The 17,593-nt window shown below is 45.8% G+C and overlaps 2 protein-coding genes across 4 annotated transcripts; both read left to right on the top strand.

Moving 5' to 3' along the window:
* The first annotated feature begins 93 nt into the window (after positions 1–93).
* Positions 94–6,691, top strand: LOC105283680 (manganese-transporting ATPase 13A1). Its single transcript, XM_011346646.3, has 18 exons — positions 94–682; positions 969–1,234; positions 1,333–1,561; positions 1,641–1,794; positions 1,865–2,017; positions 2,087–2,269; positions 2,330–2,467; positions 2,556–2,676; positions 2,765–2,919; positions 3,016–3,191; positions 3,275–3,514; positions 3,625–3,840; positions 3,916–4,105; positions 4,176–4,421; positions 4,518–4,854; positions 4,921–5,086; positions 5,153–5,296; positions 5,393–6,691. The coding sequence occupies exons 1-18, from the start codon at positions 419–421 to the stop codon at positions 5,498–5,500; spliced, it is 3,486 nt and encodes a 1,161-aa protein (XP_011344948.1). The 5' UTR covers positions 94–418; the 3' UTR covers positions 5,501–6,691.
* Positions 6,692–7,293: 602 nt separating this feature from the next.
* On the top strand, positions 7,294–15,578 carry LOC105283679 (sodium-coupled monocarboxylate transporter 1). 3 transcript variants are annotated; one of them, XM_011346643.3, is made up of 15 exons: positions 7,294–7,943; positions 10,747–10,939; positions 11,325–11,484; positions 11,622–11,687; positions 11,765–11,816; positions 11,892–11,959; positions 12,918–13,072; positions 13,158–13,298; positions 13,505–13,729; positions 13,977–14,160; positions 14,262–14,348; positions 14,422–14,588; positions 14,739–14,897; positions 14,986–15,106; positions 15,154–15,578. In XM_011346643.3, exons 2-15 carry the CDS (start codon positions 10,752–10,754, stop codon positions 15,226–15,228), a joined length of 1,848 nt encoding a protein of 615 aa, XP_011344945.2. In that variant the 5' UTR covers positions 7,294–7,943; positions 10,747–10,751; the 3' UTR covers positions 15,229–15,578. The 3 variants fall into 3 exon arrangements, with proteins under 3 accessions (XP_011344945.2, XP_026828927.1, XP_011344946.2); XM_011346644.3 differs by having other exon boundaries at positions 7,297–7,943; positions 15,170–15,578; XM_026973126.1 differs by lacking the exon at positions 11,325–11,484 and having other exon boundaries at positions 7,295–7,943.
* Positions 15,579–17,593: the final 2,015 nt, after the last annotated feature.

Here is a 17,593-nt window from a genome sequence, read left to right as displayed (position 1 = left end):
TCCCGCCATATTCGTTTCTAGTATGTTGCTGTGCTCGCGATGGCGCTCGAGATCGAGATACATCACGCATCACGTTCAGTAGAGGAAGAGGACTGGTTATGGTTTGCTCACTGATATCGCGTTGATATTAGCGCCGTTGGTACACTTAGCATTCCAGCGGTTTCCTACATAACCCCATCCCCTTCACCCTACCCATCTTCCTCATTTTTTCACGGTGATTGCCTGCAACGCGACAAAATCCCCCGTCGTGCCGTCAAGAACTCAAGAACTCAAGAACTCAAGACGGAGTCGTTCGACGACGTTTAAAGAAGGGGTTGCTGTGAATAGTGCTTAAAGTTCGACGAACGTTAGCATTAGCACGTTTCTCGCTCGCCGTGAGCCCGTGACTCGTCGTTAACTGTCGTTGTTAAGCGTAATCATGGCGGCGTCCTCGGCACGGGTGGACGATCTCGTGCAGTCTGTCAGTCTGTACAATCCGCGCAGATTGATATTCAATGGCTACGTCCTGCCATTCTTGGTAGCGCAGTTTTCGTGGATCTACTGTTGGATCTTCGTATACGGGCTCGACGAGTACTACGAGGCGGGCCTAGTGGGCATCGCAGCGATCGGTGTGCTGCATATCTTTCTGTGCCTGTGCTGTCAATGGTCGGTGCACATTCAAACGTTCCTGAATTGCAGCTCGGTAAGTGGCAGCGCTGCCGTTCAATTTACAATCGAACAATGAGCATGCCACTGACCGCGACAGCTCAATATGTCATGTAACGTGGCAGCCATACAAACCGGTCTTCTGCTAGATTCCGCTTGGCGGGCATATTTGAATGCCATAAACATTTTTGTAATAAAACATTTAATATAGTATATGTAATAATCGGTTTTTTTTTCTACCATGACCGTTTCGATATTTTGTTTGCGATTATTGTGAGAATTATTTCATCTGCCTAATTTCCGTTTGATAAATTAAATGCTAGGAGAAGAATCCTTATAAAGCAAAGATGGTGAAAGTGGTTCCTACTCCAAACAATGGAAGCTCAGAATTGATCGTGTTGCACCATACGGATCAGCAGGAACCATGGTTTATCTTCCAAAAGACCAAGTATTATTGGGATCCCGAGAAAATGTCGTTCAGAGGACTGCAGTTCCCGATTGATCATTCCGTGAAACGTTATTGCGAGTGGAAAGGGTATCTCGATCAGAAAGAAGTTGAAGCAGCGGAAGAAAAATATGGGAAAAATAAGTAGGTTGCGATTAACTGTCGGCTGTGTTGATCCTCAAGCATTTCTTGGATACCCAAAATGTAATGGTATTCCACTGAAAGTGTCGTTTTCCCTTCAGATTGGATATGGTCGTGCCCGAGTTTTGGGAACTCTTCAAGGAGCGTGCAATTGCCCCATTTTTTGTCTTTCAAGTGTTTTGCGTGGCACTGTGGTGCTTAGATAAGTATTGGTACTACAGTATTTTCACGTTGATCATGCTCATCATGTTCGAATGCACATTGGTGCAGCAACAGATGAGAAATATGGCTGAGATACGGAAAATGGGCAATAAACCATACATGATAATGGTATGTGGATAGAAAGACGCTTTAACGCTCGTAACGGATGTCTCTCCGTTCTTGTATCCACGTTCATTCTTTTCTTTAGGTGTATAGAAATAGGCGATGGCGCATGATGTTCACGGATCAGCTAGTTCCTGGCGACATCGTTTCCATCACAAGGCCGCAACATGATAATTTGGTGCCATGTGACATGTTGCTTCTGCGAGGTCCGTGCGTAGTCGACGAGAGCATGTTAACAGGTATCGCAAACAAACCAGCATTGTGTTTGGGAGAGAAAAATTAGTCGCTACGACAACTGGAAATTTCCAGGTGAATCGGTCCCTCAAATGAAGGAACCGATAGAAGATATCGATGGAGAGAGAACCATAGATATCGAAGGTGACGACAAACTTCACGTGCTTTTCGGTGGGACGAAAGTTGTTCAGCATACGCCTCCTAGCAAAAATACTCCTGGCCTTCGAGGTATCGTTGAGAAATTTCATTTTCTTTTTCCACTCGGTCCATGACTGCAACTAACGTGCAATTTTACAGCGACCGATAATGGATGCATCGCTTACGTCCTGCGCACCGGCTTCTCCACGTCGCAGGGCAAGCTGTTGAGAACGATATTGTTTGGTGTCAAGCGCGTTACAGCTAACAATCTAGAGACTTTCGGTTTCATTCTGTTCCTGCTGATTTTCGCAATCGCCGCCGCGGCGTACGTTTGGATCAAAGGTATCCCACTCAATGTGGTGAAGAGGATGAAAAATTACAGCTCACAAATTCTGATTTCAGGTAGCGAAGATCCTACGAGAAACAAGTACAAATTATTCTTGGAATGTACTTTGATCTTGACCTCTGTCGTGCCGCCAGAATTACCGATAGAATTGTCGCTAGCTGTAAATACATCCCTGGTAGCACTGTCTAAGTTAGGTAGTTGAAACAAATTTCAAAACAAACTTGTGGTATCACTCAATCTTGTTAATCACACGCGCTAAAAGTTACTTTGCTCCTTTGACAGGTGTGTTCTGTACAGAGCCCTTTAGAATCCCGTTCGCCGGCAAAGTCGATATTTGCTGCTTCGATAAAACTGGTACCCTCACCAACGATAATCTGGTGGTTGAGGGTATCGCGGGTATCGAGTAAGAAACTGCAATTTATATCATTTAGAGAAAATTTCCTTATTATCGTGCACAACGTGTGTGATTTTGATTTTTATCTTTTGTTAAGCGGTAAATCAGACGTGATCCAATTGTCGGATGCACCTTTGGAGAGTATTCAAGTACTCGCTACGTGCCACTCTCTCGTTCAGTTGGACGATGGTATCGTCGGGGATCCGCTGGAGAAAGCCACTCTCAAAGCCGTTAGCTGGAATCTCACGAGAAGTAAGTACAAGTTGAAGTTCCTTACTAAGGCCCTTAAGGCCTCGCGCGTTGCGTTGCGTTGCGTAGCGTAGCGTACATCTGATATTCCGTCTCTAGGTGACACTGTGATACCTAAGAAGGGCAAGTCTCCGGCATTGAAGATTGTACAGAGATACCAATTTTCCTCGGCTTTAAAGAGAATGTGCGTCGTGGCGGGATATAATCTTGCCGGCGCTTCGGAAACTCACTACATGGCCACGGTGAAGGGCGCGCCAGAAACTCTCAAGAGTATGGTGAGCGAAATAAATATTGCTTTTTCGCATTTCGCGTTTTTCAAATCCGCCATTACTGGATAAATCAATGGTTATCGTTTCAGTTATCTTCCGTACCGAAAAATTACGACTCAACTTACTTATCCCTCTCGCGACGAGGCGCACGAGTGCTCGCTTTGGGATACCAGAAACTTTCTGGTACCTTATCCTCGCAAGATCTGAGAGAATTGACTCGTGACAAGTTGGAGAACAATCTCACGTTCGCAGGATTCGTCATCATCAGCTGTCCTCTCAAGCCTGACTCGAAAGCCGTTATCAAAGAGATTGTCAATTCCTCGCATTCGGTAAGTGTAGCTGACAACACGTTCCGATTAAAAATATATTGCTCAAAGAAATATATTGCATAAAAATTACTAGACGCACATTCACGCAATCAAGTGCAAAATTGTTGTAGGTTGTAATGATAACCGGTGATAATCCGTTAACGGCCTGTCACGTGAGTCGCGAACTACATTTCACGAAGAAGCCTAACACGCTCATACTGACCGAAAATGATGGCGAATGGTTGTGGGAAAACGTAGACAAGAGCATGCAGTTGCCACTGAGCGTGAAAAATACTGAATCGCGCAGAGAAATTTGGAAGGACAATGCGCTTTGTATAACGGGTGAGGTAAGTATTATATAAATAAACAACAAGTTTCCGTTATCACGTATATCGGTATGTATATCGTAATCTCTTTTTTAGGGTTTAACGTATCTGAAAGAGAGAGAACGGGATCTTCTTCGCAAATTATTGCCGCATATCGTAATCTTTGCGCGATGTGCGCCAAAGCAGAAAGAGTTTATCATCGTGTCACTGCAATCTCTGGGCTATACGACGTTGATGTGCGGCGACGGAACGAATGACGTCGGCGCTTTGAAACATACCCAAGTGGGTAAGTTGACAAAGTGAATTGCAGCAGGAGCTTGCAGTGTACGAATATGCGTTTCTCTCTCTTTGATTAGGTGTCGCGATTCTCTCTAGTCCGCCGGACAAGCGAGAGGACTCGAGATACGACACTATGGCCATTCCTCTGAACAATGGGACGAGGAACAATCCAAGAGCCACGCCGGTAAATACTCGCTCAAAACTGCAGAAGATGCTCAAGGAAATTGATAACGAAGTGCAGGAGCAGCAGTCGGTGATCGTAAAGCTTGGTGATGCCTCCATCGCGGCTCCCTTCACCAGCAAAATGTCATCCATTCAATGCAGTGAGTGCGTTTACTTCGGTTTACGTCGGGTTAAGTCAAATTGTTATCTCGTCATCGTATCCAACTGTTTTTCTCCACTTCTTGTACGCCACGTAGTATGCCACGTGATCAAGCAGGGACGCTGCACTCTGGTCACGACTCTGCAGATGTTCAAGATACTGGCGCTGAACGCACTGATACTCGCCTACAGTCAGTCGGTGCTGTACCTCGATGGAATCAAATTCAGCGACACGCAGGCGACCCTGCAGGGCATTCTTCTTGCCGCATGCTTTCTCTTCATCTCGCGATCGAAACCTTTGAAGACCCTATCGCAGCAAAGACCGCTTCCGAACATCTTTAATCTGTACACTATTGCAACTGTATTGCTGCAATTTGCCGTGCACTTTATCTCTTTGGTCTATTTGGTGAAGGAAGCCACCGTTTTATCTCCAAAGTAAGTCGTGTATAAAACAATAACAAACAATATGACTTTTAATCAAATTAAATTGCTCTTTTACAGGGACGATAAACTGGCGAGCATTCTGAATGATGATTCGAGCAAAGTTCATTCTTTGAGCAGAGACGACAACGATGAGGAAGAACCGTTTGAGAAAAATTTAATTAACAGCACCGTATACATAATTGCGATGTCTCTTCAAGTTTCTACTTTTGCTATAAATTATCGAGTAAGTAGTCCATCATTAACGATTAACGCTTAACGCTATTGTCATATTTCCATGATATTGCCGCAGGGTCAGCCATTCATGGAAAGCCTGATGCAAAACAAGGCGCTCCTGTTCAGTCTCGTCGGCAATTCCGCCGTGATTCTGTTACTGGCTTGCGGATTCCTGCCGGATCTGGCGACACAATTCGAGATCGTGGATATTCCGAATGAAGTAAGTTGCGCGAGCGATTCAGCTTGCTCCAGTTTGGTACTTGTACTTGTTATCTGTGTTATTGTCATTGAAATACTTTCATGTCGCGTGTTGCAGTTCCGTACGGTACTGGTTCAAGTACTAGTCGCAGACTTTATCTTCGCGTACGTAGTCGACCGAGTCTGCCTATGGCTGTTTGGCGAGGGAAAACAACACAAGCTGTGATGTGATATTACTTTTTACCGAATACAGACTGTATCAAAGATTTTTGTATGTAACTTTTCTGCCACTGATCTTGTTCCACGCGCGCTAAGGGCTGACGACTTTTATACTTGCACCTGTCGCGGACGTCTATACAGTTGTGCATTTTCTGTTTTACGCTCGTACAGTTCTCTACTTGTACCTGTGGCGAGTGTGTGAGTGTGAGTGTGCGTGTATACAGTATGTGTATGGTAACGCGATGCGAAAATATAGATACGCATCTTCATACGATTCATTCAGTTATTATTAGCCTAATTCTTTCTCATCTCGGCTCATCACTGTCAACTTTTCCCCCGTGGAACAAGAAGCAGCGCTCTGGCGATCATTATTTATTGTCGACGATGATGGCATACTTAGCGTCTTTACACATCTTATATTTATTGGTAATACGGAGAACGTATTTTTCATTATTCGATCATTGCAGTATCTATATCGTGTCACTGATGAAATTTTCACTCACCATTCTACAAAGATGTCGAAAACGGAGGCGTTCAACAACGCCTTTCTCACAACGAACTCGCAACAAATATTGATCGCGCGAGGTACGCTCAAGAAACGACGCGCATACGTGTACATAACTTGTAGATAAACGATCCTCCACTATTTCTTCACGGTACAATACTCTCTTGCACATGGCGTGAGTTTCATACATGATCGTAACAAGACTATACACGCAAACTGATTCTGAATGAAACCTACTCCATCGCTAAGTACGGTATCCTACATTTGTTACATGAATCGCGTGAATGAAACTTTCTAATCGTCCACTCGACACTCGATTATGTACGTATGTAGTTTTATATGTCAACGAAAAGCATTCCACTTCGAAGATGTCACGGCACACGTATTTAGCAAGATATTGCAGACATTCACGCAGTACATCTTGCGTCTGCTAATTAATAATTAAATAATTATGTGTAATTACGTGTTTTCTGAGTTTCGTTAATTAGTTACCGGTGTAACTATTGATTCTCATCGTCGTCTTTTCGTCGCGTCGCGTCACGTCACGTCACGTCACGTCGTTGTGTCACGTGACTAGATCTGATCGAGAAATAAGAAGGAGCAACGTTTCTTTGTTCACACTGTAAGCCGAATTAAGAATAGCTGTATATTATTGTACATTTATAATAATTAATAAAGAGCGTTCCAGAATGATTACTCGTGCAACGTGCCTTCAAACTCTTGAAAATACGTCGAGACGGGACGGGAGGAGTCACCGATCTGATTGAGGCAGCTCATTTAATCTGCATTTAAATATCGTATCTTGAACAGGCGCTCGGCGTAAGAAATAGTATATCATATCGGCGACGTACTTTCACAAGAGAATTATTAAAGGAGGTTATCATTTTCGATTCTGAGGTCAGATTCGCTCGAATATCCAAAACCGTCCCAGATAAAGCCGTGGATAAATTTTAAAACGCGTCTCAAGCTCAAGATGATAAAAATTTTATAAAAGCGACTTTAATCCGTCGCCTTTTGTACAGACAATGCGAAATTTACAAAATAAACATCTCGCGCAAGAGGAGTATCCTTCAAAGAGCTGTAAAAATAAAAACAGCAGCCTGGGAGAAAAACTAGAAATAATAATAAAGTGGCATGATGATGGTTCGCAACTCGAGCGTCTCCGATATTCGGTTAAAAATTTGTAGCCTGTACCACTCGGCCGGTCACGTGAGCGGTAACGCGGTTAAATAACGCGGGCCAGCAGCGCTTGAATTACACTGACCAGTTGACCACTGCCACGGTCCCGCCTTTTCTTGGCGAAAGTACGCACGGACCGCACGGCTTTGCCCCGCAAAGCAATCGTCGCCGCGCCGTCAAGGCGTGCTCAGTCGATCGTGGTCGTCGCCTATGAACGTATCTCCCCGCTCGTGTTTTAATGCCGGTAGGATAGTGGCCGGCCCGGTTATCGTCGCGCGTAACATTCGCTGTGCACGTGCGTGCACCGCTCGCAGAGACTAAGCGTTAGTGGTCGTTGAGGTCGGGGTCACGAGGCGCGCCGTGAATTTTCGCGCCATCGTAAAATGAAAACATTGATCGCCTGAAAGACCCAGAAAAACGTTGTTGTGCAAAGGCAATTTCGAAGCGCGCTGATACTTGCGCATTTTTCCCGTTCGTCTTGGTATGTATCGGAACGATTGATCGCCGGTTTCACTTGATAAATCATGAGAGCACGCTGCTAGTCGAGCGAGCGAGTAAAGTGTAATTTCGAGAACTCGTCGAGATATCTTGCGGGAGATGCGTTAAAGTCGCCGGAGACAGTGGCCGTTTGTCGTTCGCGAGGAGGCAGCCGCCGATTTCGAAAGCACCGCCGTGAAGTTGTGCGCGAGACGTTATATCCGGTGTGCGTAGAAACGGCGATCGAGAGATCGGACTGGAACGAGATAGCTGCGGAGTTTTGCTAAAGGTTAGTAGTGCCGCGGTGCCACCTGCGTGGTATTGTTACTTTACTGCCGGCGAGGTTAAACAGTCCATCTCCCTGAAGGAATTAAAGAGAGAACGACTGAGGAAAATGCAGGCTTATTTTGTTTTCTTCTCTCGTGAACCGGTTAGGCGTGATTCTCGATGGTCGGCTGCACGAGGTTGCGATTAGGGATGCAAATCGATATCGTCGATTCTCGCAGATTAACTTGCGAAACGTACCGGAATAATTTAAAAATCTCGCGCGCGCGGGGAAATGGCAAATACATAAATTTTTTCGGTTCTAGCGTGCGCACACTGACAACAAGGGGAGATCTACTGCGTTCTTTCTCTTGATCAAAGTACAATATATCTATATATATAATGGGAAACCGTATGCGTCAGCTGTGCGGCGAGCTGCACAGCTTTCAAGGATCGATGAGGCAAGCATTTTTTTCCGCATCACTTTGCTGACGCGTCGCATATTCGCGGAGCAAGTTAGTCCGCGTGCATTTGTTGATATGTTGATACGTACAAAGGAAAAACTGATAAGGGAAAATCCGCTAGAATCAGCAGCGAGCGTTTTCGCTTTCGCGCGGCTTTTACCGATCGCCGATTAATCGTTTGATTGCGTTGCTCCGTGAACGTGTCCGGGATTCTGCGAGACTAGAATGTCTAGCGGACATTCTTCGCGAATTCGTGTCGGGTCTCGCGTGACGAGCGTACTAAATATAAAAAGCGACTATTAATAGCTGCAAGTGCATGCATATCGTCCGTCGACTGAGCGCGGGTTCGTGGCGGTCGGTAAGCGTCAATTATCCTCTGCTGATCGCAATTAATCATCGTGCGAGCGTGCGTCACACGTATCACGAAGTTACGAAGGCAGATCGGAGGACAGCAAGCGGGGAAAATCGCGAAAAACCACCAACTCGGTCAATAACGAGGGAACTTTTAATTAGTTTTCGTTCGCGTCACTCATCGGCATAATATTCGCATAATTCCTATATTTTGACGTTAATATTATAGTTAAAAAGAATTTGCACATAGTATAAAATGTTGAGATAAGCCATGAAACATGAAGCGTGTCCATGGTTTCCCCTGATCTTAATCAAAGCATTGTACTTGAATAAATAACATTATAATCAGAACTCTTGTGATTCGACAAGTCCTCGGAAAAGATTGCCGAAAGTGAAACGGGATCGGATCGCACCGGCGCGGACGTCCACCCTTTAATTAGCGAAGTGCATCTCCGCTCGCACGCGTTTCGATAATGAGAATCGATGCGGTTTCGCGATCGGCTTACTAGCGGACTACTTTCCGCTTGTTAACTCTCGGCTCCGCAATTGACCCTGGCGATCGATTGGAAAATAACAGAACTTTGAACCCCGTGCTCCCGCATGTGACTTGGCGGAAACAATATAATCCATCACATTTTATCAGCGCATAAGCGCTAATTCCGTCATCAACGCGCTTCTGCGTTGTAATAATTTCATGAGATTACTACTCAAGATATACGTACGATTAAGTATACGAAGATAACGCAAAAATTAAGCAAAGATAATGTAATAGAAAATAATGTAACAGTAATAGTAATGACGAAACGCATTCCCTAAATTACTTTCTCATACATTCCGATACATTTCATAATGTCAGATCTTTCGGCTCGGATTTCTATCTCGCGCCTCGATTAGATTGCGTGATCGTACTTTGGTATCTCGTTAGCGCGGACGCAAGATTTCCAAGGATGGATCCGATTGTGAATTATGTAACCGAGGACGCATGCACTGCCGCGAGATTGTCATTCAGCGTTAACGAGACCAAATTACCAGCACGTGCGAAGAAGTCATAGGTCAGTGGCTCGTAACGGGGAAACGCTAACGACAGCGGGTCCCGACGATGTCTTCCGCGATCAATTGATGCCGCCGCAATGACGCGAGCGGTATATAAATCCTCGTTACCTTCTTATTGTCGCGCGAAACCTTATTAATTATCGCGATGTTGCTGGACGGGCACGGCGCTGACGTGGGTAACAAGCGCATGTACAGCATTGTACGCGCGAAACGATCTAATAAAAACCGGGTGAAATATTCCTGGCGAAATACCCGTCGATAGATCCTTCAAGGACCAGCGGATTAAAAATATCAACTTTGTAACCCGAGATTCACACGTACAATGCGCGATTTAACGCTAAACGGCGCGACGAGGGAATTCTTCCATCGATACGTACATCGGGACCCGGACGATCGACACTTGTTGCGAGAACCTTTGTCGGTTACAAGCAACCCGGCGTCGATAAGGTTGCTGATCAAGTTTTATACGCGCGCCGTCGATTGCGTATTTGTCGTATCGATAAAGTGACAATTGTGATTGGCGTCTGCTAAATTGGCGTGATTAAATCGCATTATTAAATAGCGCGGGGTGAGCTAATTTATTTTGCTAAATGCCTAAATGTCGATATATGTCGGCGCTTTTATCAGTAAAATTAATAGTAATTATGGCGCTCGGTCGCGACATATTAAGACTGCACGGGGAATATCGAAACGTGTTGATACAAAATCGGTCCTTGACGAAAGAAACGAAATGTGTTGAGTCACGTGTGTTAAATAATAACAAAGTCATAGTTATGATAAATATATGTATATACACATAGTCTCGGCGTGCATGATAAATTGATGCGTCAATAGCGATTCAGGTATGCTGCGAAGGTCTATAATGGAGTTGCACGCAAACTGCCGATGTGCGTTTTGAGGATTAAAGGGACAGGAGGCATTATATCCGCGAATGCGTTCGATTCGGCTGTTTGATTTCAGTAAAGATGGTAGCTGTATCGGCAAGAGGATACTTCCATTGGATCGATTGGCTGGTGTTTGCACTTATGCTCCTTGTGTCGGCCGCAGTCGGCTTATGGCACTTCAGGAGAGCGCGAAAGTCGAATACACAGGAGTACCTGCTCGGAGGAAGAAGCTTAGGGCTTTTCCCCGTGTCCGCCTCTCTCGTTGCCAGGTGAGCCCAGTTCACCACTCTCGGAGGATCTAAGACTATTAGAGCAAGAAGAAAAGAGAAAGAAAGACCACAAAATGAAAAATAAAGCGATAAGCAACGAGGACTTGACGCTTCTAATTGTAAGAGAAAAATTAAGAATCTGTTAATGCGCCGGAAAAGCGGAAGCTGCTGCAACTGCCAAGTAATATTTCATAATCTCCCGTTTTCATTCATGTCAAAAGACTTTTCAGGCATTCCAATGTAACGACGTATATCGGTCTTTTTATCGGCCTTTTTTTCTTGCATCAGCGTTAACGATCATCATTAATGATTGGTATTTGTCCGGTTCGGGATTAGTCATGCAAAGTATTTAATCAATTCCGGTACCTGTAACCGGTAACTGTAGCTTCATATCAGGCGTGACGATCTTGGGTACCCCGGCAGAGATCTACAACTTCGGCACGCAATATTGGATCACGATCATCTCGATTCTCTTCTCCGGTGTCGTGGTCGCCACCGTATACCTTCCTGTCTTTACTACCCTCCAACTTAACTCCGTTTACGAGGTTTGTTCCCGGAGAGTGATCCGTTCACTTGCTCAATTCTTTTTTACTTTCTCTCTTTTTTTGTCTTCGAAAGCCTTATTTCTGCAAGATACGCTGACTGCTCTACCATGTTTCACATGTAAATACTCCTCTTTTAGTATTTGGAAATCAGATTCGATCGGAGTGTGCGGCTACTCATTTCTTTAATTTTCCTCTTTGACGTGGTAAGTATAAGAACCGGGCGTGAAGGTCTGCCATTCTCCCGGGAAGCCGAGTGTGATTAAGAGCCAATTGATTTCAGGTTCTTTACCAGTCGATCGTGGTCTACATCCCCGCGTTGGCGTTAAATCAAGGTATTTTGCAGCATATTACTCTTGCGCGTTATCAGTCTACTCCGATAAAGGTTCTTACCGTGATCTGTGTTGCAGTGAGCGGTATCGACACACACTTGATCGGGGCCATCGTGTGCATCGTCTGCGTTTTCTATACTGTTCTGGTAAGGTCTGGTAAGCGACTCCAAGTCGCGCGATACGTGCTTTTCTCTTTATTTTATTGGCATAATTGGCACGTTAATCGTCCTGACTTGCTTCCTGATTTGGAGCGAGAAGGAACAAAGATCGAGTCTAGAGCAATGAAGAACGAGGTGCGAGGGCGAGGGATCGCGCGAGAGTGGCATCTGCTACTTGAGCCTTAATAAGAGTGGTGCGTGCGGGGCTGATGAAAACGACCGTGGCGACCGGTGGGACGGAAGCTAAGCTAATTTTCCGAGGAAGGGGTGGCTCGTTCGCCGAATTCTCGCGGGATAGCTGGAGTTCCTCGGACATGGTCTGCCGTAGGAAACAATTTTCGGTGGACAATGCCGCGAAGAATCTCACGCGAGAGCCTTAGTACTGGAAATGTTTATGGACGGAAACTGAAAGCTCGACAATGGCGCGGGGAAACAATGGCGCGGAGAACGTCGAGCGGTTGTTATCGTAGCAGCGGATCACAAAGCCGGCGCTGAAGTGATTAATCGCGGGATCGCGCGCCTGTAATTATCCGAGCAATTTGTTGGATCTCGTATTAATGAGAATTTATCGTGGTTGAGTGGCTCTTTACAAATTTGTTTATTATGCGGCGCGCGCGTGCGCGAGCCTGTTACCTAGCCACTCGAAAAGCGTTCGACACTATTACGCTCGCCAGAAACGGATAACCGCCGCGGAAATGTTCGCTTTCGAAGCGAGAAATTCCATAATCGCGATAATCGGTCGGGTTTTCACCTGATTCAGCGGTATTCGTTTTCGCACGAAAGAAAAACTCGTCGAGTCGATAAGACATGCTGATGAAGCGAATATATCATGGATGATACGCTAAAATTCACTGCGAATTTCAATTCAAGTTGCAATTCAAGTTTTCTTCGTGCGAGGAGTAAAATCTTTCGTTCTGTGTTACGAACGCATTTGGTGTTCTATTAGGGTGGTATTCGGGCGGTGGTATGGACGGACGCGTTGCAAGTCGGCGTGATGGTAGCGGCGGTCGTCTCGGTTATCGCACTGGGGACCTATCAGTTGGGAGGAATGTCCCAAGTGTGGAATAAGGCCATCGATGCCAACCGCATCACCTTTTTCAAGTAAGAAACACTCTGAAGAAGTCGTGATGCGCGATCAGATTGCCTCAGTGCTCCGAGAATCTCTCCCGTATTCCTCTTGTTGCAGCTTCGATCCGTCGCCCTACACGAGGCATACCGTTTGGACGGTGCTGATTGGCTCCTGGCTGTACAGCACCGCGTACATTGCCGTCAATCAAACCATGGTGCAACGGTACAAGTCGTTGAAGAGCACAAAAGTATCCCAGTTGTGAGTATTATATCGCGGTAATGTTATTACTATGATATCTGCAATTATTCGTATTAATTGTTGCACGGGATGTATAAAATGTATGAGTATGAGTATGAGAAAAGAGACAGAAAATATGCAGAACATCCTCTATTCATGTGTTACTTGTGTCTTTACGTCTATTTCGATGCAGCCAAGTTGCAAATCTTCGCCTGTTGCGATTGCAGATCCATCGCGATATTTACCGTCAGCATAATGGTGTTTATTTCAATGTGCTGCTGGTGTGGATTGGTCCTCCTCGCTTGGTGGTCGCCACCGAAATGCGATCCAAGAGTATCCGGCTTAATTACGGCCGACGATCAACTGCTGCCGGCTTATGTCATGGAGATCGCTCAGCATTTGCACGGGATACCCGGTCTCTTCATTTCCGGAATTTTTGGCGCAGCTCTCAGGTATTGGCAAAATCGATCAAGATAATGTCGATATAGTAGTTATAGCGTTATACAAGATATAATTATATCGTTTACCGAACCGTTGTCGCAGCGGGATGGATCGTCATCGACACAAGTGCCGATTAGCAAGAGTTAACTACTGCGTTAAACTATTGCCTCGTAAAAACGGAAGAATGAACAATCAATAGCTTTTAACTTGCTGATTCGTCGGGAGGAAAATATTAGAATCGCCCTTTTTCTGCTGCAGTTCGTTATCGGTGGGCTTCAACTCGACGTCCGTTGTGATTCTAGAGGACTTTGTGAAGGGTTGCTTTAAAATGAAGCCCAGCGATCGTTGCTCCACCATTTTCGTGAAAACCCTCGTCATCCTGCTCGGCCTGCTGGCGCTGAGCTTACTCTTCCTGATCGAGAAACTGGGGGGAGTTTTAGCCGTGAGTGTTGAGATTTTACATTGCCCTATTTTATCATAGTCCATTTCAAAACTTTTCAAAATTCCGCTGCAATTTTTTATTGTAATTTTTTATTGTGATAGGTGACGGGCAGTTTAGCCGCCATCGCAGCCGGGACTTCCTTCGGCGTTTTCACACTGGGTATCTTGTTTCCATGGACCAATTCCAAGGCAGGAAAATAAATGCATCTTGTTGATTCTCGGATGATTAAATTATTTTCTAACCAATTCTTTTTGATTCCAGGGAGCTTTCTTCGGTGCCATCGCGGGATTCATGATATCCGGATGGGCTAGTTTCGGTTCGAACGTGGCTATCGGTTCCGGTCTAATAGTGCCAAAGAAACTTCCAGTTCCGTTGTGCGCAGGAAATAGTACCAACTACGACTTTCTAAAGCAATTCGAACCACACAAGTGAGTGACTTTATATTAAATTTTACGTCGAATCTACACTCTATTCTAAATCCATTCCAGTAAAAGAAAGCAATTTCGTTATACATCTTGCTTCAAATAACGTTCTTAATTTTTACATCGAATTGCTTTCTATTCATGTATGGTGTTCAGCGAGGACGATGTGTTTCCCTTGTACCGACTATCTTACCACTGGGTCGCCCCTCTCGGCACGATAGTGGTGCTTGTGGTGGGCGGATTGGTCACCTGGATGACAGGTGCGAGGGATCCTTCATCGATCCACAGGGATCTGCTGTCTCCGATGATTCACAGGTAATTTGAGCTGCTGTTCGTAAACTTTTTATCATCGTAGCCTTCTTCAGTTTTTATCATAGAAGGAAATATCATCTTTTATTCACAGGTGGTTACCACAAGAAAGACAAAAGTGTCACAATGGAGTAGATGGACTGTCGAGCGATCCGCAAGTATCAGCGAATTTATTAACGGCGGTCATTCGGCAGAATTCGCGTCCTGGCACTGAGGTATTGTCCGATATAATACTTGGTTATTACTTGACAAGCACTGAAAGATTGATATTGTTCCAGAAAAAAGAACAGACGTTCATAAATGCATCGTTGTGACGACAATGTTCTTCTCACGTTGAAGTGATATATCCAAGAGATTCCTAAACTCTCTTTATAGCTGCGCATAATATTCCTATTTCTTTTTGTGCTTTTTTCAAAGTATGCATTTATGCAAATAGAATAGGAAATGAATGTGAAAGGTGAAAGGTGAAAGTCTTCGAATTACAAGTTTTTATTATAATCGAATGAAAACTGATATGCATCAGAGTTGCTTGCGTTAATGTAAGTATGTAGAAAAGAAAACATAAAGTGATATTTTTTTATATGAATGTATACGTATCGCAACTGAGAATGTAACAATGTGACTTGTGTACGTGTAGTTTTAATATAGGATAAGTAAAAGTAATAAATTGCTCATCGTTAATCTCAATCTGCGCGTGCTTTGATTTGACAATAAGTTTCATCAAAGTACAATCCGCGTGAAACGCGCGATAATTCTTATACGTTCGTGAAAGGGATCTACGTAGATACCTATCCCCGAAATGCTCGAAGGAACATGGTCACGCGACCAAGTCGCGCACACTCGCCGCTATATTCAAGACACGAATCCGCTGAAACGCTGCCGCTAAATGACGCATTTATTTAATATACCGAATGAATATCGCGTCGATTCGCACGAAATCCCGAGAGCCGGGAATTTTTCGCGCCGCGCCGCGTCGGGGGTCCACGCGCGCGATCGTGAAGGGCGGCACGTCCTAAAGAAAATTGCGATTCGCAAGTTGCGTACGGGCTTTATTAAGCGCGCTTCATGCGCCATTTGCATTCGTCTGGGCGGCTGATAGATTCGGAATTTCCACGTACGTCCTACGTGGCTTATATTATATATGTATATGGATATATACATATAACGCGGAGGAACCGAGCGGAGACGCAACGCGCGTAGAACCGCGCGCTCGCGCTCGCTTTGCAGCGCGGAAGCGGGCGGCTGCGTCGGCGGCGGCGACGGCGGCAACGGCGGCGGAGGGAAGGTCGGAAGGGATCGGGGGTTAGGGGAGCGAAAGGGGTAGAGTGGCTGAGGTGGCGAGTGCAGAGACGGATATAGGCGGATATAGATGGATAGAGGCGGATAGAGAGAGGTCGCGAGGCTTGAATGGGGCTAGTTTGAGATAGTTAGCGGGCCTTCAGGGGCACAATCGGCCGCGATTGGCGGGCCTACAATCACACGTCGCATTATATGTCCATCAGCGCGGCGGATCTCGCAAATACGTTGTAGCGCGCGCGAGCGAGCGAGCGAGCACACGAGAGGCAGCACACCAACGAGTCGCCCGCTCGCCGCAAAAATGCTGCGGCGCGTTCCGCTCCGGCATTCGTTTGCCGCGCTCATGTTTTTGCGCCTCGACTTTGTCCGTTTCACTTGATTTTAAACGTGCGTCCGCCGTTGCACCGACGCCCGAACACCGCGAAAAGTGCCATCTCGAACACGTTAAATCTCAAAGACACTTTATTCGATACGTCTGATCTACGCGATATAGCGTGCCATCACCACTCGACAAGAAAGAAATGACTCTTTTTGCCGGCGAGCGCCGGCGACGCGCATCCACGTAGAACGAATATCCACGAGGGTTGATAACCCTCGTCCGCCGTTTGTCTGGGAAATTTGTTCCACGTGGTCGTGACTCGTCGTGGCTGTTGTCGCGATACTTGTGATTCGGGGTACGTCGGCTAATAAATTCTTAATATACGGCAATTCGGCCTTTTCGAGCGCGCCGATGACTCCGCTCGTCCGTCCGAGGAAAATGTTCCGCTCGAGAGGCAGACACGGGACATTCGTCCGGGAGCGAGTTGTCCCGTATGCAAATTCGTTTTATTGTCGCAGCACGGAGAGAGCGAGAGAGCGCGGCACAAGGAAAGAGGGAGAGAAAACGAGTCGAGCAGACGTGGACCCATGTAAACGGTCATCTTCGCTACCCGCCTTAATTTCATTCATGCCCCGCTGCCCTCCGGCCACCCCTCTCTCTCCGTCCCACTTTAATTACTGCCAATTGCCCTTGCCGCACGCGAATTATGTCATTTCCACATGAGCAGCACTTTAGTGAAATTTTCGCTAGGTAGTCAGAAATGAGACGACTGCAGTCTCGTTCCCCTTGCCCTTCTGCCATCCTGCGCGTACCCTCGCGCGCGCCCTCGCCCCCTGGTGTAGCGTAATAAGGGAATAATTAATTAACTGCAACTCCCACGTTTCGTTTTTGCGCTTCGGCCCTCGGCGGAATAAAATTTACGTGTGTCCCAAGTATTAATTAAGTGTCGTGCCTCTTTCCTTCTCGTTTCTTTTATTTATTTTTTTACGGGGACGCGGTGCGCGATTGCGATGGTCGATCGAAAGTAATCGCGAGCGAAGAAGACGCGCATTGCATTATCCGCGGCCCGTAGGACCGTAAAATATTT

The sequence above is a fragment of the Ooceraea biroi genome, chromosome 10 (assembly GCF_003672135.1).
Source record: "Ooceraea biroi isolate clonal line C1 chromosome 10, Obir_v5.4, whole genome shotgun sequence".
Classification (NCBI taxonomy): Eukaryota; Metazoa; Arthropoda; class Insecta; order Hymenoptera; family Formicidae; genus Ooceraea; species Ooceraea biroi.
This window is presented reverse-complemented; position numbering and strand designations above follow the sequence as displayed.